We start from the raw sequence: 22979 nt of genomic DNA, 5'->3' as shown, positions 1-22979 counted from the left end.
TAAGGCATGTTAAAATGACATTTTTTGCTATTAATATTAATATATGGTTGTGTAAGTATCACTATAATGTGTTTTGATGTTAAAAATGTTTAATGTTCTGTTTCTGACAGGTCTCAGATGGGTATTTTGTGCATTTCTTTGCCCCAACCTACTTTTCCCCTCTTCCCAAGGACATTGCGTTTGTCATCGACGTTAGTGGCTCCATGTGGGGATTAAAAATGAAACAGGTAAATGTCTCATAATGAGGTGTTTCTTCATTTATATTCTCAACTTAAACCATTCTTTTCTTCTCCTTCCATCCAAAGCATTTTATGTGAACTTCAACAAAAAAAATCTTAAAAAGCTTATACAGAATTGTGTGAATCTCAGTGCTCTACTGCCCCCTAGCCAACATATCAAGTACTGCATCCTACTAGAACAGTGTGAACTCACTTGTAATTTTAAATATATGTGTGGCTATGTTGTTGATGCACATTTGATATGTGATCTGACAATGATTTTTATTATCTTCATTGGCTTTGTATAGATCCAAATTATTTGCCTTAGGAATAATATTTCTTCATTGCCAGCTGAGAGTGCAGCAACATTTGACCGTAGTTCAGTAAACAAATTAGTCCCGATAAAGGATTTTAAAGCAATGGAAGTAAAACATTCCAAGAACCAGCTGAGATTATTCAGTTTTATTAATCTTGATTTCCTTATTTGATTTCCATCAATTTTCCAGCACACTTCCAAGGAAATTGAAACTGAACAGAAATTTAAACTGTTTCTGTTCATTTAAAAAATCAGTACAGTGTAACTTTATTTATTATAAGCAACACATTTTTTTGAGAAGCAGAAGAATCTTGTGTGCTTCTACTATTCAGGACAAGAGGAAACTATGTGTCATGAAGCGTCTTTCAGGACCCTATGCAGACAGCACAATCGGGAAGGGAGTGAGAAAGCACAGGGAATAAGACTAGGTTAGGGGCTAGAACAGGGGGCGTGTCCAAGGTGCACTGGTGTTCGGGGGGGGGGGAGTGGTCCTAGGCAAACTAGTCCAAGGGAGTCCGTAAGATAAACCAGGGAAAGCCAATGTCCAAATCCGGGTGATCCATCCTGACACAGACAAACAGAGTTAAAAGCCAGAGCGGGATCCGGCAAAGGGTCAGGGGAATAAAAGGCAGATAACGAGACCAGAGGCTCCCAGTCCCGGACCCAGATTGTCAGGACGCCGTTGTGAAGCCTATGCCGTCGAGTCGCTCCTGGACTCGGGGGTAGGCGGACTTCCGGGCGTCCATATTCCAAAGCTGAGACTGGAACAGCAGAGACGCTAGGCTTTTAACCAAAATGCAAAAGAGACGCACCAGGAAATAATAGAGATTAATCATCACCGAAAGGGGTAGGAGCGCCCTCTAGAGGAGGGATGTGGAACGTAACACCATGATGTTATTTTGCACTGTATTTCCTTTAGACGGTGCAGGCCATGCTGACCATCCTGGACGACCTCTCCCCTGACGATTCCTTCAGCATCATTGACTTTAACCACAATGTGCGCTGCTGGAATGAAGAGCTGGTTCCTGGGAATTCGATTCAGATTGCTGAAGCCAAGAGATACATCCAGGCAATTCAGCCTAACGGGGGTGTGTGAGGCTTTCGAGCCGGACTGCAGAGTCAGATTGGGAAGCATCAACACAAAGCATGCACTGGATAAATAGGCAGATAGGGGCATTTTTATTTACTCCTTAGCTGCTTTTTTATTTTAACATAATAAATATATATACATAAGTGCCTTGAGAGTTCCTTAACATCGCTCCTAAAAGTAGGTCACATATCCAATATTTGTAAATTCAGCAGTATAAATAAAAAAACAGGTGAAGGCGAAAGGGTTATTGTTATTAAGGAAAATGTGTAAATTCATGGATGTTGACCTTTCTTTTTTGAATGTCTGTGATATTGCAAAGTGTATGCCCAGTTCTGCAATTTAGAATATTTCTGTGATGAAAAGGTCTTTAATCACCTTTTTTGCAGGTACTAACATCAATGAGGCACTCCTCAGGGCCATCCACATGTTATCTAAAGCCAGGAGCAGTTGCTGTGTTGACTCCAAAGCAGTCTCAATGATTATTCTGGTGTCTGACGGAGATCCTACTGTAGGTATGCTAAAGCACAGTATTCTTTTTATTACAGAAATACTCTGCAATTTATCTTTTAGGCAGTGCAGTAATGTTTTATATGACTGACGCTTTGCAATATCCTTCTGATATGTTGTATATGATATGACATATTCAAAATATTTAATATTTTAAAATGAAAAACAGTACATCAACACAGGAGTACAGCAAAGAGAAAACAATATTCAAATAGGAGGGGAGCACATTTAAATAAAAATCAAGATACCAACCTCATTTTAAGACCCACACTGTCACAAATACATTTGTAAGGAAACCTCCTTTTTGAACCTGGAAAAGAAAGTCATTTTTATGAAAGCGGGTTTGTGGAAGGTACAATCAAGAACATGATCAAGTAAAACCATGCCTGAAAAGGCCATTTAATCCTTGAGCATCTTCCAACGAATTATAAACGTGATAATATGGTATCTGACTGAAATGTAAGTGAAGGAATTTCCCAGTATACCACTTCCCTTTCTGGCTGCTAGGTGAGATCAAGCTAAAGAACATTCAGAAGAATGTGAAGAAGGCGATGCGCGAGGAATTCTCCCTCTTCTCTCTGGGCATTGGCTTTGATGTGGACTACGATTTCCTGGAGAGGATTGCTCTGGAAAACCGTGGAAAAGCTCAAAGGATTCGCAACAGTGAAGATGCTTCTGAGCAGCTGAGGGTGCTTTTAAGTTTGTCCAACTTTCTTGACCTTTTCCAGATTTTCCAGACTGTTGCAGTGTCTTCTGTGCTTGCATTGTTTTGTTTTCATTTTCCAAAGTCAAAGAAATTACGAAGATTGCCAACACCTGTTACCATCTCCTGTCTGGTTATACATGATACATTTTAAGTGACTGCTGAGCCGTTAACGAGTTTAGATTAAGAAGGATGGAAAAAAACAACAAATTATATCATGACACTAACCTTCCTCTTCTGATACACCCATATACTGTGGAGCCTAGTAATTAGAAGCACAGAAGGACATTTTGCTGAAGTTGTGTAGAGAGTTTGCTTAGGCCTAATAAAATGTCAATTTACTGGCAATTAACAGAACTACAGGCTTCCACCTCTAACATATGTGAAAGGACCAAGTACTCTGTCTCTCAGGTGATATCTTCCACTCAGTACAGACACTGAGACGCACAGGGATCTTCACAGACATGTACCCAATAAGGGTACATGTAGAATGTGAAAATTAAATAAACTGCAGCCGTAAATGCAATAAGAACTGAACTACAGAATTTACCAACCTATACCCACTTCTGCTGTGATCTGTGAGTAAAGCCCATATACATACAGTAAAGTTCGCAGGCACAGTCAGCCTGACTTTTCCTGGACACTCTGTCCAACTGTCTATAAAACAAGGCATTGAACTGCCTCTGGCCATGCTTGTTCTAATATATAATTTGATCTGAAACTATAATTTCAATGACGTGTACTGCAATTTCATTGATCAAAGTGCTTCCGTGATGGGGATAAATTATGACATCTACAGTATGTTGTTTTTATATGTTTCTCTCCATTTTGCTGTTTTCCTGTTACATACAGTATCAGAAACATGTCTGTAAATCTTTGCTGTCTTCCTATTGCTCTACAGAAGTTCTACATTGAAGTCTCATCTCCTCTGCTCAGAAAGATAGAAATCACATTTCCTGAAGATACCGTGCTCGATGTCACTCAGAACAGCTTCGACAAGTACTTCAGTGGCTCCGAGCTAGTGACTGCTGGCAGAGTCAAACCGAATGGATTTTCAGTCCTGCAGGGCACTGTCACTGCATCGTCAGTGGGTTCCTCTTAGCAACATAAATATAATCCTTTGTTTAAAGTACTGTATTGCTATAACACAGTCATTAACCTGAAGAGTTTAAAGTAGCATTGTAACTTTTATTGAAGTTAAAAACTGTAAAATGTACCTTTTTAGAGTAGAACTTTATGTCATTTACATTTTGTTTTTTTTTTCTTTTCTATGATAGTTTACATATATCAGTGTATGCATACTGCAGGGCTTTGGTCTCTGCTTGGAGTACTTTATGATGATTGATGACAGCTAAGTAATTATTTATGATTTATGATGCTAACTAATTATTAACTAAGCATTTCACAAAGAGATAAATTCATCTGGCATTGATTAGAAGCTGGAGACCTAGTAATATCATTAGTTTAAAATATTTTGCATATTTAAAAATAATTGGTCTGTTTTTAAAGTCATTGAAGTTTTCATTTTCTAAATATTTGATGTTAACGATACTCCAGTGACTGAGGTACTGCACACAGAGCCAGTGCTCATTCGCTGTGTCATTTTCTGTTTCAACCTCAGCAGCCTGGTGTAGCTGGAATAATGAGATACCACAGCAATCGAGAATCAGTTAATTTATTTTGTCAATGCCGTAAAAGCATACGTAACAAGGAAGAAGAAATAGTCGTAGGTAATTGGAGATAATGTGAACTCATCTTTTCGGACTGACTCCTTTGTAATTGCAATGTTCTAGTGAGACAAATTCTGTCATTGAATTCTGTGGTTCTCCATAAGAGATTATGATCAATATAGACAATCACTAACTGTGTGTAAACTAACTATTGATCCAAAGGTAAGGCGAGGGACAGACATACAGTTATAGTACAGAATTTTATTACTATTGTTGTAACACTTACTGTATAACTCATTGCCCTGTATAAACCTGTATAAACACTCCCTCAATTTTCCATTTGCTCTGCCTCTTTTTAGGCAGAGATGGACCTGCAGCTACTGACGGAGACAGACATTCATAAGCTTGATGAGCTGTTAGCCCTGGGCTCACACACATATCCGGATTTTGCCAAGCAGCTCTGGGCCTACATCACCATCAACCAGCTGCTAGCTGAGCGGTGAGCAAAACAAAAGCCGTTTTTTTCTGCTTTTTCACATGGATCTTTACAGCACTATCTAATTGTTCTGGCAATTTTCAGATGTGAATATGTACCTCAGATTTTATATCTCACTGTAGATCTAATGAATGTGATAGAGGGATGAAATATGTAGAGTCAAGCTGTGAGGATAAGGGTACTAATTCCTACCCCTATCACTATGGTAAGGAGTGAACTACGGAGTTTGCTGTCATGGCATAGATGTGGTGGAGTCAGGGACGCAGAGACTTCAAATGGAAGTCCAGGGTTGTGAAACCCATGTACAGTACTTTGGCGAGCAGAAGTGTGAAAGATTAGGATCTAACTTTCTTCCTGGACCTCTGATATTAAAAAACGCAAGAAACAGATTTTTACTGTGTTCACTGTGCTGCGAAACATGTCTTGCTCTTCCCTGAGCCCCAAAGCAAAGGCATTCCTTAAATAGTGACCATTAAAGGTTACAGTTTATATTGAGGCTGACAAAAGGAAAGTAATGGATGAGACAGATGTAACTGATTTGTATTGATCTATACAGGTCCTTGGCTCCTACAGCAGCCAGGAAGAGGAAAATCACCCAGAAAATCCTGAGTCTGGCCCTGCAGCACCAGTTTGTGACACCAATGACAGCTATGCTGGTAGAGAGTGAAGATGGAAGTGAAAGAATTTTGGCTGATTCACCTAAAGACCCCAAACAGGGCTGTTGCTCAGGCAAGTTGCTGAAGGAGGTGGGAGGGAAGTCATTCACCTGTCAGGCCAAACTGGGCCAACACTTCCAAGATTCTTAAGCCATTCCAATGTATAAGAATAAAAAGAAATACTGTGTTTGAAGCCCTCCAATAGATGCATGCAGATCTGTTTTATATTATATAAATACAGCGTTGAAATAGTTGGATTGAATTAATGGTTTACCTTGTATTTGATAAGATTGTGGCAGCATGGTGGCACAAACAGCGCTTAACAACATTCAGCTCGGGTTCATCCTCCTCTGCTCTTCTTCCATCCAAGACATCGTAGGCCAGGCTGAATCGCAAATAAGCGAATTCATGAATATTAAATTCACCGATGTCAAGACCCTTCTCTGAATACTATACCTTTAGAATATTTTTGATAAAACTAATCCATATAGATTCAGAGACACTCGAATTATTTAGTGTTAGTTCCTGAATACAGTTTTTGATATGTAGCTCAATACCTTCCCCTCATCTTTCTTGTCTTTCCAGAACAATTTTTTTCCACTAATGTTACATTCCTCCCAAGTGTTTTTAGTTAGCCTCTTACTGTAATTCCAGTGCCATCATAAGTGGTTAGATTTGCTGCCTCGCAGTGCTGGGGCCCTGGGTGCAATTCCTTGGGTGCTATCTGCGTGGAGTTTGATGTTCTCCATGTGCTCACTTGGGTTTCCTCAGGTTTTCTCCTAAAACCATACTGGTAGGTCAATTGGCTTCTGGGAAAATTGGCCCTGGTGTGAGTATGTACACGTTTGTGTCTGTGTCCCCTCCAGTGTGTATCCTCCCTTGCGCCAGTTGCTTGCCATGATAGGCTCTGGCTCTCCTGCCACCTAGAATTGGATATAGTGGTTAGAAAATGAATGATAAGACTCTAGTGGGGAAAATCTTTACTGTCATGTCATGTGGAGGTACACATTATGTCCCTCTATTACTGAACAAGATGAAAAAAACAGTTCTGAGTAAAACAAAGCTTGTTGTCGTAATAAATAAGTGAACAATAAACAAAGGTTTGTGGATGTTATATAATAACAAAAAAATGTTAGCGTCAAAGTTAGAGATGATAGACTGCCTCAGTGAACAATGTTGTAGTGTTCCAAAAATCTTTACTATTTCTTTTTCTCTTATGTTGCCTTTTCTGTCTTGTTTTCTTATAATGTAAATCAATTCTAAATACAATAGTTCGTGAGTTGCTAACTAGGGTTTTTGAAAGAGGCATATTTAAATTTTTTTAGAATGTTAGGCTCTATCTGGGTCCCTTTCCTTAATACAATAAGCCGGAGTACAATTTGATTAATTCTATGGGTTTTCCTACAGGTTCTGTTTCCCTGGGGCTGCCTGTGAATAGAGTCCATAGTATCCCCCCCTGGGCTCAGAGTCCCTTATCAACGCCAGGCTATGCTGTGGGACCTACCCCTGAGGTGTATGTTCCCAGTCATATCACAACAGGTGAGGGCACACTGGACCTCTGCCACAGGCTTTACTCATAGGCTTTTAAAAAAATCAGGTTTCAATGCAGAGCTGCTTGTGGGGAGTTTTGCTTTGGCTGTAAAGGAACAAGTAGAGGTTAATTCCATGCTGAAAAGCAGGGAGAAGAAACCCAACTTTTCAGCTGTTGGGCCTTCTAGTTCACATCTAAAAAAACTCAGCTCAACAGCCAAAATGTTACAGTTCATCCAACCAGTGAAAACTAGATTAATTTTTTTTTTTACACACACATAAATTTATAAGTGAACTAAGCAACTCTTTGTTAGTCAACTGAAAATGTGAGACACCCCCTCCCCATTGTATTATTGTGTAAATGTTTATTTAAACCCATTTTCCCTTTGCAGTGGATAGTGATCCTCATTTCATCATTCATTTGCCAAAGAGCAACACGGACATTTGCTTTAACATTGACTCTGAACCAGGAGATGTTCTTAACCTCATCTCTGACCCTGACTCAGGTAAGAGAGTTTCAGTAATGTGGGTCTGAGTTCCTTTTATGTCAGTGGTATTGACTTGTTTGCTATTGTTGTCTGTTCATGTTTCAGACTTCCAGGGTGCTACATTTTGACATACTGTATCTGATGTGCATGAGCCATTCATGCCTATGCTACTTGTAAAAAACCCTAATAATTTCAAATGGTACCAAATTGGTTCGACTGGTACTCACATAGTAATATAAATAAAGGGTCTCAGGTAGAAAGTATTTAGAAAAATACATGTAGGATTCAAAATAGGAAGCACTTTACAGATAACTGCAGTGGTGTTGTGTGTGCCTCGACCAATCTGCCCAGCTAAGTCTTTCAAATTGGCACTCAGGGTGTGGCTGGATAAGATTTGGGAATAGATTAGTTTCAAACAGCCTCATCTTAGCTGTAACACATTTGTTCAAGTTAACAAACATAAGACAGTAGACATGTACAACAAAACCTACATATATACAGTATATTGTGTGAATAATAAGGAAATATTATAGGTATGACAGGAAGATAGGTCTGTCATCACTGCTGGACACCTAATGCCTTTAGTGTATTAAAAGAGCAAACACTTACGAGGCTGTAGATGTTATTTATTCAGGTGATGAAGTTAACTGTTATATTATCACTTCACTGAAGGGCCTAGAGACACATTATACTGTATACATATGAAGTACATAAATTCATTTTATATTAAAAAGATGAAAATATGAACAGCATAAAGTATTATATTCTATATTATATTATCTAAAATCGTTTTCCAGGAGCTCAGGTTTCTTCCCACTTCACAAAGACATGCCGGCTGGTTACCTGGTGTCTCTAAATTGTCCCTCTGAGTTTGTGACACATGAGTGACTGATTTCCCATCCAGGTCTCCTTACCCGTAATCAGCAGCATTCTGATAATGGATGGATGCATTGGAAACGGCATAAAAAAAACAACAACTTCTGGTGATGTCTAAAATACTCTAAATTGCTAATGTTTGACCACCTTTAAGGTCATGGCAAGATAACTGATCATTTCTGAAGGCAAGTTGATGTCTGAGAGGGAGGAGACATCAAAGTGAGCAGCTATATTTTTCCCTGTGTTGAGTTTTCTGAGGCTCTTTAAAGACCCAGTACCCTTTTTGTATTAACCTTCATGGGGGTTAGGGAGTATGAGGAGTAGTCACCATTTCTCTTAGCATTAAAATGAGAAAGGATTGGAAACAAGCAGGCCATGAGTGCCTGTGTGGAGTTTTCATGTGCCCCCCATGACTGGGTGGTTGTGTGCCAGGTGTTCCAGTTTCAGCCCCAAGACATATTGGCTCATTTCGTTTGGCTCTTCTAATTTGCTCTTTTCTACATGGCCCTGTGATAGACTCGCATCCACCCATCCAGGGGGTGATGATCAACGTGAGCACCAATTTTCTGGGCTAGGTTCCAGCTTGCCATGACTCTCACTTTGATAAATGACTCTCTGATAACAAGTAGATAGTTACAATAAAAAGGTAAGGATGTTAGAGCTCAGTTAGAAATTAAGGGAAACCTGGAGCACAACTGTATGAAAACAAAAAAGACCTTATAGTACAGAAAAAGCAATAACCTTTCTCATGGTTCTGTGTTTGTATGATGCATGCTGCTGGACTTTTGAAAAACCTAATAAGTATATTCTCCTCTCTGCACAGGTGTGGTAGTTAATGGTCAACTAATAGGGGCTAAGAAATCTGAAAACAAGAAGTTGAGTACTTATTTTGGAACAATCCTGATCTACTACAAACCCCTGGAGATTAAAGTGGAGATCAGCACAGAGCACATCTCCATAACAGATGCAAAGTATGCTCAGTCCTTTTCTTGGACAGAAACAGGAAATGTGACACAAACTGGGTATGTTCATAAGGACTGAAGACCAGAACTGCCAATTTGCACCTACAAACAATTGTCATCATAGGGTTTTCTTTTTAAGCACCATAAACTGCAAGATCATAAAACATATACCAAATCCTCTAAAAAGCATTAAATACAACATTAATCTTATTTTTACATTCTTTATGAAATTCTGTATTTGCTGTTTTACATTCTGATGCTTAGCTTTGAACGATTTACTGTATGCTGATTTAAATTAACCTTTGAGTGTATCAAATTCTACTCTTGAGTTCATAGCTCATGTCTATCACAGACCCCAATGCCCTGCGCTGCATATTTCTGAAACAATACCTGTAAGAACAATTATTATAGTGCTTGAATTTGTTATGAACATTCGGTTTGCATATCTCTCACAGCTGAGTTCACCGTTCTCTATAAACTTCAGCTATTATCCAAAACCATTCATTTCTAACATGGAAAAATTACATTGTGAATAGGGGCTTCAATGCAGGCATATATAGTATGTATTGACTCAGCAGAGAAAACATTTGTCTAAAACATGGTTTCATGTTGCATTTGAATGCATTTTCCACTAGTTCTTTTATAACTCTTCCAACTCCAACAAACCGATCCTCAAAACATTGATCTTTCCAAACTACTAAACATTAACCTTTATGATGATGAGGAGGATCACTATCAATATTTATGCAAGAGGAGGGTATAGGAAATTTGAACAGGATGCAGTAGTGGTGATCATGTTATCTGGTATTAGCATATTTGTGCAGGAAGCCACTATTTATCCTTCCTGAGAAAGTTACAGTATGTTTGCATATTTCTAATGATTTGTAAAAAACTACACACTAAAAAACTACAAATTCTCAAAATAAATTAGTATATAAAGAAATAAGCAAATAAGCAAGTTTTCAAAGGCATTGTCATGAGTTCCTTGCACACAATTGTTATTGGAAAATAATTGTCAAGACAAATGATGACCTTTTTTACCAATTAATTAGTAAATTAGCTGTAAATTAATTTAAAACTGATGTTGGGATCAATTACCTTTAAAAAGCTATTGATTACATACACATTACTTGAGTAATGTTATACATATTACTTGAGTAAGGGAATACTTTTTTAGAATTAACAAGAAACAAGGAGAACAAATGCAGTCAGTGATGCATTGTTTGCAGTTATAATAATGCATTGCCTCTTAAAGCAAGTTCACCCTTATTCTTATAAATTTAGAAAAGCAATCTCTTAAATAATTTGTAGCAATGATGGATTACATTTAAAAGTAACATTTTTAAACACTGTTTAAACTCATTGACAAAGACAGGCTAGAATCCAGGGTATTTAAAACCAAATAAAGTTACAGATAAAGTACATTTGCATCTGTTGGCATGTGGTTAAAAATCATTTCTGCTTTTAATTCAGAGTGAAGATCTTGATCAAGAAAGACACACACGTTATTGTCAGTGTGAACAGCGAAATTTCCTTCATGGTTCTTCTCCATCGTGTCTGGAAAAAACATCCAGTCAATGTCGATTTCTTGGGATTTTACACTCCTAACTCCAACATGTACTCACCAAAGGTTCATGGGCTGATAGGTACATATATTAAACAACCTTTTAATTTTATAGTGCTCAGATTAGAAAATGTGTAGTGATACACCCTTGCTCAGTAAGACTCTAGATTCTAGATAATCAAAGCTATGTATTTAGCAAATGATGCCACTTCGGTGCCTTTAGAGGTCATCTTAAAAATGGAGAAAAAAAGTTGCATAAAAATGCATGGTAATTGAAATAATCATTCACCATAAAATCTAACTCTTTTCTATTATTTCTGAGGTCAATTTGCCACTGAACCTGAAGTGAAAATATTCAATATTCATCCTGGTGAAGACCCTAAGAAACCAGAGGCCACAATGGAAGTGAAGGGGAATAAACTTGCTGTTACCAGGTATGACGTGTCTTTAGTGAATTCTATTGTCGGACATATCAATCGAGACTCATTAATGATATATCCATACTATATACAGAGAAAACTAAATTCATCAACCTAACAACACCACATAGAAATTCCACCTGCTGAAAAACTGAACAGATAACATATTTTTGTATATTTTTTGTACCTTAATTAAACTCTTAAATAAATTTTCCTTGCTTAAAGACATCAATAGTGCATGTTAGTTAGCATCTTTTCTACCCCCCGAACACATTCAGAAAACCCTTATATTTACCTCATTATACTGTACATTTGATCCATCATTTAATACACTGTTTCAAGCAACCTTGGTCCTGATGACGGGGAGCGAAGATACGAATATTTTAACAATTACAATCAGAATCAGTACTTATACTCTTGTGTATCCAACTATTGCGCCAACATATATTCTCTAATGCATTAAAAAAGAAAGCTTACTGAACATTACATTGGTTGAATGGGAATAACCTCATGATAGAGAAGCTTAGTGTTTGTTGAATGTGAGATGTGGATTTAACTGGAACTCATTTGGTTGAGGGAACAAAAGCCTGCCCCAGTTAGGTGCAGCAAGACAAGAAGCTGTTGTAGTGGTAATGATAGGATTGTGAAAGGGATATACAGTAAAATGACAAGGGTTCAGAAAGGGTTATTTGTTATGCGTATTTATGCTGAGCTGGGCCTGGCAGAGGTCTTGGCCTTCATTCTTAGTCTATGAAACATAAAATTGTTTTATATGTCTGTGGTCTCTGCACTCAGTTGTGGATCCCTCTTTTATTAAGAAAAAAAGGGGATTTATATAATCGCTTGTTACAATTGCTGTACCAGCTCCATTCACTAGCCTGTCACGTCAAAAGATAGCACATTTAAAAATACCTTGAAAATGTGCAAACACTAGTTTACCTTATTATTTATAAAGGAATGGATCCAAATTGCACTTACAGAATGTCAAAGGAGCACCTTACCATTGGAAGTGCACTTTCAAAACATGTATGTACTGCTAAAAAGCTCAGTTATAATCCTGGTATTTGCAGTTCCTTAGGCCACAAGCCCCTACTGCATTTCCAAGGTGGATTTTCAACTCCTAATCATATAGGATCAGAACGGCAAGGAAATAAGAGGAAGATGGTAATCCAAACCACTGAAGCCTTCACAAATATTTTGTTCCATATTACTATTTTCATCAACGTTTTATCCTGATGTTTTATCTGTTTATAAGACTTGAATTGTAATTGAATGTCTATTTAAGTAATCTAAAAAAATGTATTTGCTTTACACAGGGGATGGCAAAAAGACTACAGAGACGACAAAGTGTATGGAACTGATATTTACTGCTGGTTTATTCACAACAGTGGAAAGGGTTTCATTGATGGACACTACAAAAATTACATTGTTCCACAGCTGGATAGTTTTCTCCAACAATTCTGAATTATAAAGTTTGTTCAATAACACTATATAACAGTTGTAATCTACTATTCTTTGAGCAGAAGTGTTACACATACAAATTAATTGTGCATGAAATAAGAAAACCTTCCTCATAGATGTGTTGATTTTTTTACTTCCCTATATATTAAACAATGGTTTGTGACATTAAACCACAATTTAACTGGCATCTTATTCTAGTCTTCCAGGGTTTTTCCAGTTATTTGCATTTTGTTACTAAATAAAGGTGTGTACTTCTGTATGTGTTCAACGTGTCATTTCCAAATAACACTTTTATAGTAGAGCACTTGACAATCCTTCATTATCTTCTGCACATATATTAATAATTCCTTGCATGTCTACATCTCTCTTTCACCCTAAAGGATTTCAAAGCACTTTACATTTAAGAGGGAAACCTCTTTATCCAGCACTAAAGTGCAACATCCAGATAGATGGCATGCGGCAGTCATTATGAACCAGCAGTCCTGCTACACAGCAGTGAACTGAGAAACTGACCCAGAAGCTGGACTGAAGAAGGAACATTAGAGAGGCTAGAATGAGCAAGCCCCTAATTTGACCACAGAATACTCGACTCGGGGACAGTGACTGCTTAACCATTAATGATCTCTGTTTACTATCTAAAAGGAGCCACCTCCTAATAAAAAGTACAACGTGCAAGGTCACCATCCTATGGCACTTACTTTGAAAATCCTGGTCCTGAGAGAAGTGCTGCCTTCTGGAGAACCAATACCACTTGTAGCAACCTGAGTTTCTGTGAAGGTATATTTTACGTGTCTCTAAAGTCAGGGGGAAAGTTCCCAAAACCTTTAGCAATTAAAATCATTTTAACCAATACCTAATCTAGCAGCATCACTTTACAGCAATCATCTAGAGAAGAAGAATAATGACTGTAATTGTATTTTCCACACAACTACTGTACTGTATATCCATTAGAAATAAACACCAAAATCTTACAGTTTAGACTCTTATCGGACAGCCGGTCAAAGCTTGGGTGTTCTTATGAAACAAGACTTGTTACACAATAAATGCATATGCTCTATTAATGTATCTTGTGATATCCACTATATCCACAAAGGTGTTGAGTAATCATAGTATTATGTTTTTTACAAGGTTATTAGCAGTACTTTAAATTCTCTTGAAAAACAAGGCTTAAATATTTTGTCAATGCAAATGTAAAATGAATTGGTTATACCCTGCATAAAAAGTTAAAAAGATCTTATTCTGCATTATGTGGTACATGTATATTATTGTCAGTCTAAACCTAAAACCAAACAATAGTAAAATATAAAGGCTGAAATGGGAAAAATGAGGCATAAAATTTAAAGAAACTAATGCAGTTTACAAATCTATTATGTAACACAGAATCTCACATAATAAAGAAAAGACATTTCAACACAAAATGTGTAGTTTACACATTTTAGCAGTTGTCTAATTAAAGCAGTGTAAAAAAATAAATGTTCAATTTACATCACAATTGAAATGTTGAACAAAATCTTCATTCACATAATCAACATTTTATGACAATTCGAGACCCAAACTTTATATAGTAAAAATAAAGGTAACCCTTACACAGTAGAGTTTTTCAAACATACAAATCCTGATTATCCGGTTAATAAACCACATGAATATTCAAGCCAGCTTGGAGAAATCTTCATATGCGATTCCATCAATTTTCTTTCCTTTTAGACGCCCCTTTGAAATAAACATGCAATTGGTGAAAAGGCGTCTGTCATTTGTTTTTATGTTTTTTTTAATTCGGCTTACGCCTTGCAAGAGGTGCATTGTATAATGAAAATAATAAGCTATAAAATAAGATGTAGAAATGCAACAGGTTTACCAAGACTGTTAAATCAAGTATGTTAACAGACATCAATTGGTTGAATACTGGTCTAAAAACACTGGAGTTCTTGTATTCCAGTGGTCACCGTTCCCATGATTTTCCAAACACAAGAGATTCACAACAGAAGCTTGACAACAGAAATATCATACTTACTGAATCAAGAATTAGAGTAGCGGAAAAAGTCCTTTCATCTATAGACTCAAGTATTGCTTCCATTTCCCTGTAACTTCCATTCAACACCAATACCCTTTTCCCTGGAACAAAGACATAAAAGCCATAATATATAATAGCTAAGTGTATATACCTAATATTATATTATTAACATGTATTATGACTAATATTCTTAATTATGCCATATTAATAGAAAATTAAGAGCTTCAGCAAAATTACACGCTATTCCTTGCCCATAGTTAGAACGCTGTGATGTATAAGCTGATGTTATACCTGGAGCTGGAATGACTGTCTCCAGATGGCTCTGATCAAGTTTCAGTTTGTCACCAGAATCAGTCATCTTCACAATGGCTGTGTACTTCTCCTGCACTTCCTGCAACATGTGCCGACAAAGAATACATTAACAATGGCCAGCGACTTCCAGAAATCCATATCAGCTTTCCTTAGCTAAAATCAATGTCAATCGACAGCAATAGACACACAGGGTTTTTGAAATAATTCAGAATAATGAAACTTCAACGTAGGGCATAAAAGATTAAGTTGGAAATTAGCTGATCAAAACAGGAAGATATAAGAAGACTATATTTAAATATTTTCTGCCCGACACTTGCACTTGCTGTACAACGCCCAGTTCTGGTATGTGATTTTATGTATTGTTCTTTTTTTCACTGCAGTTTACTGTGCAAAAATATTTTTAGCTAGGTTGTCACTGGAAATGAGAAGTTGTTCAGAAATTATTTATATTTGTAATCAGAAGATTATTATAGGTTTAGATAATCTCATACTTCTCGTAATAATGTATATCTCATACATAACTAGTATAAGTTTATATAACCTTAAACAATAATAACAACAACAACAACAACAACAACAATAATAATAATAGTGGTAGTAGAAGATATTTGAGTTATTTGAGGATTTTTCAACAATAAGTTTTTTTTCCCCAACAATACATCAAATTTCCGAGGTAAGTCATTACTGCATCTTCAAAATTTGACTGTTTACCAAAAGTAACAGTAATATTTAACCCAGTTACCTTTATAACTCCTTTCTTCTTATAATACTTCTCACCCAGCTTCTTTGTTACTACTTTAACTATAATATTCTGAAAAAGAAAATGGCATTAAAAAAATGGTAGTTTCTGAATCTTAAAACAGACTAACGTAATTTAAAAACTACAGTTTGACAAATTAACGAAAAGTAAATTAAAGAGGAACTGCAGTCCCAATTTCTCAGACCGGTTATTAGATCTTGATAACAAAATTAATTAATTGACAGTATAGAGTGGCTCCTCTGCAGTGTTCATCCCCTTCTAGATATCTGTTATAAACTAAACTGGGGATATACAGTGCAGCAGTTAGATTTTGCAGCAGATATCGTTCCATATGATTAATGTTCAATATTCACTAATTACGTTCAAACACAAAGAAGTTGTTGACTGTGTAGAACAAGAGGCTGGCCTCTCATTATGACCGTGTACAAGTGTGAAAAAGACTCAAATCTGAAGACTTACAGGATGCAGCCAGTAATCCACTCTTGTTGTTTTCTTTTTTTGTTCTTCCATCTAAAATAATTACGAAACAATCTAATTTTCTAACTGTTTTGATAAACCGATCCACAAGATGATATTTAAAAGTATAAATGGGGATAATTGTAACATCTTTTCTGCAATTTCCCTCAGGGGATCAATAAAGTATCTATCTTTTCATTTTAGGTTTTACATGTTTTATAATCCTGGAGCACTAGTGAAAATGAAATGCAGGAGACTTGGCGTTCATGTCAACATAATAGGTCTGAATTTTTATAGCCCTTATGGGCTTTACTAATAAGTAAGGACATGGACATTAAATGTTTCAAATTAAAATTGTTAAAATCAGTCATAACTCCCGGGTGTAAAAATGAACATAACTGAACATGTAATCTTAAATGAAAGATGTAATAAAATACACATAATCTTAATTTGGATAAATGCCCTATTAGGTCTGCCTAATGGGTATATTTCACCAACACTTGTAAATAAGGGCCTACATTTAGTACTGTGCACAACACATTGAAAACAAAGACTTCTATAATGACAATTTAGAAACAGTACCTCAATGATTTCATCCAGTGCAGATTTCTTCTTCTTCTCCTTCGATTCTGAGGTATGACTAGACTCCTTTCTCTTTACAGAGGTTGCTGCAACCTGCAGGGCACTTGGTCCTAGAGAAGTGCTGGGAAAATGATATGCTTTAGTTCTTCTTTTTAGGAATGCATTTATATTACAATTAAGAAAACAAAAGAAAATAATGAGAGTCAGGTAATAAAAAGAGTCCCATCAAAACAAACGTTTAGATTGATTATCAAGTTTAATATAACTTTTTTAAAATATCATCTTGTAACATACAATCTTCCATATTTATGTTAGTAGAAATGGAAGTAGAAACAGTCTTTTTATCATAAAACGTGCAAAAAGATTTATCAAGTCTTTATTCTCCTTAAATGTAAAAGTCAACTGAGATCATTTTAAACTCCCATTTAAAATAATACTCTAATCTACAGGTGTAAACACTGCTGTGCAGAAAAAGCAATTATAAAAGAAAAAAGAACAATCGCTAAAAATTAAAACAACCTGAAATTACATTACATGGTACTATTAATATTCATCCTTACCTTGATTTTGAAGAAGATGCTGCAGAGTTACTCAATCCCTTGGCCAAATTAAACACAACTGCAATATTAATAAATAATATTAACAACATGTAAAGGTTTTCCAGACCATTATGCCTGAGTTCACAACATCTACAACAAAATTAATAACTGAGTTAATCTTTTCTGTATCTATGAAGTTTCTTACAGTATTTGAAACTTCACCCAGGCATGTTGTTGAAGCAGATACCTAGGCATCCTTCAAGAAATGGCAGGATGAGATCCGCAGATCAACTATCTAAGTTGAGAGGCAAATACGTTAATGGGGTGAATGGCCTAATCTTGTTGTTGCTTTTACATTTTTTAAGATACTTGAAATTTCTTCTGATACTTTTCAGAAAATCAGAAGTAAACTGTGCTCTGGAGCAAAAAGCTTTGTGTGCCAGGGCAGTCTATGAAGATACTGCAGTACCAGAAAACCTGCCACTATAGGAAAGAAAAGGGCCTCTAACAATTGTAAATCAGTTCACTGGGTGACAGTTAATTATTAAATTACTGATGGAGAGATTGTGTCCACAGTCTTACATTAGCTGACTTAATAGCTATTATAAAAATGGACTTGCATGGCATGATTAGATGTTATTTTAGGTCAAGACACATTCATATGTTTACAAACAGAGCTTTTCTAAAGTTTTATGGATTATGGATTCAAGACCTAAAGATCTGCTATAAATTATCCCACACCTTATTTCTGTCAGCTATTTTAAATTTTTTGGTGAATCTTATCATATTTTCTTTCTCCTTAGATTCAATACTGGCACTAAAATACCTCAAACTGGATAAATGAATACTACAAACTTACTTGTAGTTACGAGCAAAATAACTTGTTTTTAATGACATTCACTTTTATATACATTAATGTTGAAAGTACTCACCCTTCTCTTCTTCATTTTCTCTTTTCAATTCTGTAAAGACAGGAGTTTCCTAGAAAAATAACATGGTAACTAAGACCAAGATCTTACTGATTTTGCTGGAGACGATTTAAATAATTAACTGCTGTAAGAGTGAGGATCTGTAGAGAAAGAACTTAAAGTGATTACTACTCTTTATTTTGGGTATTTATTCCACACAGGCCAAGCACACTTTAAGAACTAAGTATTCATTGCCCTTTAAGTTGAGCATGATCATTAGCTATAATTACCTGAAACACTGTACGTGTCATTAAAGAATGTTAAATAGATCATACTGTTTAAAAGAACATTTGTCCCATTTAACCGCTGACAAAAATAAACTCACAAGAATGTAGGTTAAAACTGCAGGAGTGAAATGTATAGCAAATGGGTTCTGAGATTCGTGATCGGATTTAAGGAACTGGTGCTTAAGGAACCGATGAGACAAAACCAACAGTCACTGTGATGTAAAGTTAATCCAGGCCATCTGTTGAAATTGGCAGAAATGTGGTGTTTTCAGCTGGGAAATGGACTTGGTTTATATGAAGTTTGAAGAGATGTGAATCAAACGTAAGCTTCTCTCATCTGTCGCGAATGCTCTTACTAATATTAGCACTGTGATTACCTCCTCCTTGCCTTCTTTGCCTCTGCGAACCTGTTCTTCAATAAATTTCGCACTTCTTTCTTCATCATCCAGATCCTGCTTTTTCTTCTTCTCTAATTCTTCCTGCCTTCGGATTGTTTCAGGATCCCGATCAATGTACTGGATATACCAGCCTTTAGGTGTCTCATCCACTTTACAGTATCCTAAACATAGAAAAACAGATTTCTATTCTCTTATACTTTAGCCCTACAAAGTTTAGGAACCTCTTATCAAAACAGTTCAAAAAGGCAAGAAATTGCGGGCCTGCAAGGAAATATTTTTTTCCATTTCACTGGGCATGCCTATAAAAGATTTCCATCCTATTCATGGTGTATGATTACCAAAGCTGTGGCTTTAAAGTAAGATCTGGTACCGATGTTTGGAGAGTGAGTGTTAAAGTGTGAAAATATGCATGGATAAACAAGGTTCTCTTAAAAAATATGATAAGATTTTTAACACAAGAAAATAATTAAAGCAGAAGAATGAAAAGCATTACCAACAACTGTCTAACTAGATATCACATGGAACAAGACATTTCTTTTTACAAACCTTCTATCATATTTAATAAATCCTATGATTCAGTATGTGAAACGTTAAGTTTAGATATATTTAAAATCTTTCAAAAATGATACCCAGAGAAAACAATGCCACAACTGGCTTTGTGACAATCAATCATGGGCTTAAATGTCCCTTTGATTCAAGGCAGAAATCCTCCCCTTCACCCACAGAACACTACTGCAAATACTGATATCCCTGGTAGATCTTTATCCATTTTAAAAAGACTTACCTTCTTTACCAAGCCATTTAGTGAAGTCTGTGAGGGTTTCCCACTGAGTAGAGTTCATATGGACATGTTCTCTGTTGCTTATATACTCATTATAGACAATATTGTTGTGGACTCGCTTTGTCCCTGCAAATACAACAGAAATCATTACTAAAATGATATATCAATGTTTTCTATTTGTATACTTTAATCCATTAAAGAATATGTTAAAAGCAGATGAGGTTCTCTGCAACTTTTACAATGGCAAATGTAAACACAGGCAAACTGTAAAATACAAAATTGATAATTGTTTATCTCCTCCATACTTTTCTTGTATGAACAGTGTTTAATATGTTAAACTTTAATATAATAAAGACTTAACTAAAGCATAGCTAGGTATTAATCCACTAATCTTACCAAAACGTCTTCTAATCAGCTCCAAAAAATCATTCTTGAACTCCCTAAAAGAGCAAACAACCAAATCAGTTCTATGCATTAATAGCAAGCAATCATAAATGCTCAAGTAAACCTTAATATTAATCAGAAATATAATTTATGTATTTTTGGTTAGCATTAATACCACAATTATATTACATGATATTTCAGCTGTTCAAGTCTTTATAACAAATCAGAAGTTTATTAGGAATAATAACACCAGGTAATTAAGTGTACTGAAAGGATTATGGAGCGTTTAGTCAAAATTTGGCTTAACCCCCTTTGTCTGAGGGCTAACCTCCTGGCCATAGGACGAGGAGGCTGAGACCTCTATGCAGAGTGAGGAGTGACCAAGGGGCAGCTGCAAAGGTGGAGAAGGGGTGGAGGTGGGTTGCAAAAGATGTATGTGAGGGAGAGAAGGGGATCACATACAGTATTTAAAGGGTTTTAGGAGAGGAAATAACATCAGGACTGATTGTGAATTACCGACAGCCCGGTCTGATTGAACCTGGCTGCCGTCATCCCTCCTGAACTATCGTTATAGACTCCATGACATTCCCCAAACAAGTAGTATTTAACATACAGAGGGTGCTAGTCCAGGACACACTGGACTACTGTATGTTCATGTCAGGATCTCATAACATAAATCAGCATCTGATACGTGTGATGTACAGGCCTCATCAAGTTCCTGGAATGAATGGATCTGACTTGAATCAGAGTCACCTTATTCATCAAACCTGGAATTTTGGTCTTCTGATCATTCCAACAAGAGCCTGGTGCAGAACAGGCAGACTACACAGTTATGGTCATAAGCAGGCTTTAAGGTATTTCCTCTAAGTTAAAGTGTCACCCGCTTTAAGTTATATAATATTTTTTTTAATTTTCTTCAACGAATGTTATTTCTTAGGAGGTAAGAACAGAAGTGCCTTGGGAACTCATCTTTGCTGATGATGTGGCACTGATGGCAGACTCAGAAGTAGAACTACAGGAGAAAGTGTTCAAATGGCAGAGGAGTCTGGAAAAGGGTGGACTGAAAATGAATGCAGAAAAATCTGAAATAATGGTAATGGAGAGAAGAGGAGATACTATGACCAATGTTGAGGAGACAAATGGAGGAAAACTGAAACAAGTTGATGACTTTAAATACCTTGGATCAAAACTGGTAAAGGGAGGAGAAACACTGGAGGCAGTAAAACAAAGAGTGAAAGCTGGATGGAACAAGTGGAGAGAAATAACTGGAATAATCTGTGACAGGAAAATTCCCAGAAAGTTAAAGTGCAAAATGTACAAGACTGTGATTAGACCTGTACTACTATATGGAGCTGAATGCTTGGCAGTTGGAAAGAGGGAAGAGAACTTGATGAGAAGAACTGAAATGAGGATGTTGAGATGGATTCTGCAGATTTCAATGAAGGATAAGATCAGAAATGAAGAAATCCGTAGACGATGTAGGGTGGTGGATGTGGTTGAGAAGATGCGAGAGGCGAGGTTACGGTGGTATGGACATATCATGAGGAGGGACGTTGAGGAAGTAACAAAGAGGGTAATGGAATTTGAGGTGGAAGGTAACAGAGGAAGAGGCAGGCCTAGAAAGAGATGGATAGATTGTGTGAGAAAAGATATGGAGGTATGTGAAGTGAGTGAGGAAGATGTGCTCGACAGAGACAAATGGAGAAGAGCAACCAAAGCAGCTGACCCCAGGACAGTCTGGGACTAAGGCTGTGAAAAAGAAGAAGAAGAAGAATGTTATTTCTTATCGGCACCGTCACCGTCTAGGTACTTCATTCTTTCTGATTTCCAAAATTTCCCATTGGCTAATCACCTAATATATTAACAACACAGGGCACAGTCAGAAAATGGAAATGGTAAAGGAACAGTCTTCAGTTGTCCAGTTCGACACTCACTCTGAGAAGTAGTCCATGAACTGGTCAGGATTCTCCGAGGCGAGAAGGAGCTGCCTCTGGTGCGACTCCGACATGCAGTGACATTTGAAGCCATTCTAGCAAGAACACAACAGGACTCATTCAGACCTTTACTTCGCGTTTTCTCCGTCTCGAATCACAGCAATTATCATTTGCAGTCAATAATTATGAGCTTAAAATACTCGACAGTTGCATCTGCCGGTCAGCACGCAGTAGCTAGTTGTATTTCGTCACTACATTGTATGATAATATTTCATAAAACATAATAATTGTGAGACGTTTTGTGGCGACATTTTCTTGTAGTGTGGTATGAACACGATTTAGACTTAATACCTTATCGTACGTTTAGCTTTTAAGTGTTATTTGTTAGTTGTTAAAATGTAAAACGTTGTGCAAACTAAAGTTAACCAGACTCACCTCATCTCTGCATTGTTTCTGACACATCTGACAATACCATCTTAATTTCTGAAGGCCTTTGGACTTTATCCTGTTGCTTATAGCTTTGGGACTCAGAAATTCCGCTTTTCCCATTTTGGAAAGCCAATGTTCACAAACAAAACAAAATAACGATGATCCCTGTTGGAACCAGAAGTTCACAACGCGCTCTCCTTACTGTTGCGTTTCACGTCATCAACAACTTGCGCTCCTTGTTT

At 36.7% G+C, this 22979-nt stretch overlaps 2 protein-coding genes across 2 annotated transcripts in view; one reads left to right on the top strand and one right to left on the bottom strand.

Moving 5' to 3' along the window:
• Positions 1-13215, top strand: part of itih2 (inter-alpha-trypsin inhibitor heavy chain 2) — an 18703-nt gene extending 5488 nt beyond the window's left edge. The window contains exons 9-21 of the mRNA XM_015352351.2: positions 111-227; positions 1454-1622; positions 2011-2136; positions 2639-2820; positions 3736-3921; positions 4864-5003; positions 5557-5729; positions 7064-7195; positions 7579-7692; positions 9374-9572; positions 10986-11158; positions 11399-11510; positions 12812-13215. Coding sequence (XP_015207837.2) covers positions 111-227; positions 1454-1622; positions 2011-2136; positions 2639-2820; positions 3736-3921; positions 4864-5003; positions 5557-5729; positions 7064-7195; positions 7579-7692; positions 9374-9572; positions 10986-11158; positions 11399-11510; positions 12812-12959 — 1971 coding nt within the window. The 3' untranslated portion in view covers positions 12960-13215. The remainder of the gene's footprint in view (positions 1-110; positions 228-1453; positions 1623-2010; positions 2137-2638; positions 2821-3735; positions 3922-4863; positions 5004-5556; positions 5730-7063; positions 7196-7578; positions 7693-9373; positions 9573-10985; positions 11159-11398; positions 11511-12811) is intronic.
• On the bottom strand, positions 12844-22979 carry kin (Kin17 DNA and RNA binding protein). The gene is made up of 13 exons (XM_006633288.3): positions 22744-22979; positions 22309-22403; positions 20387-20430; positions 19994-20116; positions 19189-19370; positions 18549-18597; positions 17638-17695; positions 17078-17198; positions 16499-16549; positions 16022-16090; positions 15259-15358; positions 14968-15068; positions 12844-14666 (listed from the first exon to the last, which is right to left on the bottom strand). The coding sequence occupies exons 1-13, from the start codon at positions 22855-22857 to the stop codon at positions 14604-14606; spliced, it is 1170 nt and encodes a 389-aa protein (XP_006633351.1). The 5' UTR covers positions 22858-22979; the 3' UTR covers positions 12844-14603.

Source organism: Lepisosteus oculatus, chromosome 7 (genome assembly GCF_040954835.1).
Source record: "Lepisosteus oculatus isolate fLepOcu1 chromosome 7, fLepOcu1.hap2, whole genome shotgun sequence".
Lineage (NCBI taxonomy): Eukaryota > Metazoa > Chordata > Actinopteri > Semionotiformes > Lepisosteidae > Lepisosteus > Lepisosteus oculatus.
Note: the sequence above shows the minus strand (reverse complement) of the source record. Positions and strands in the feature narration are given on the sequence as shown.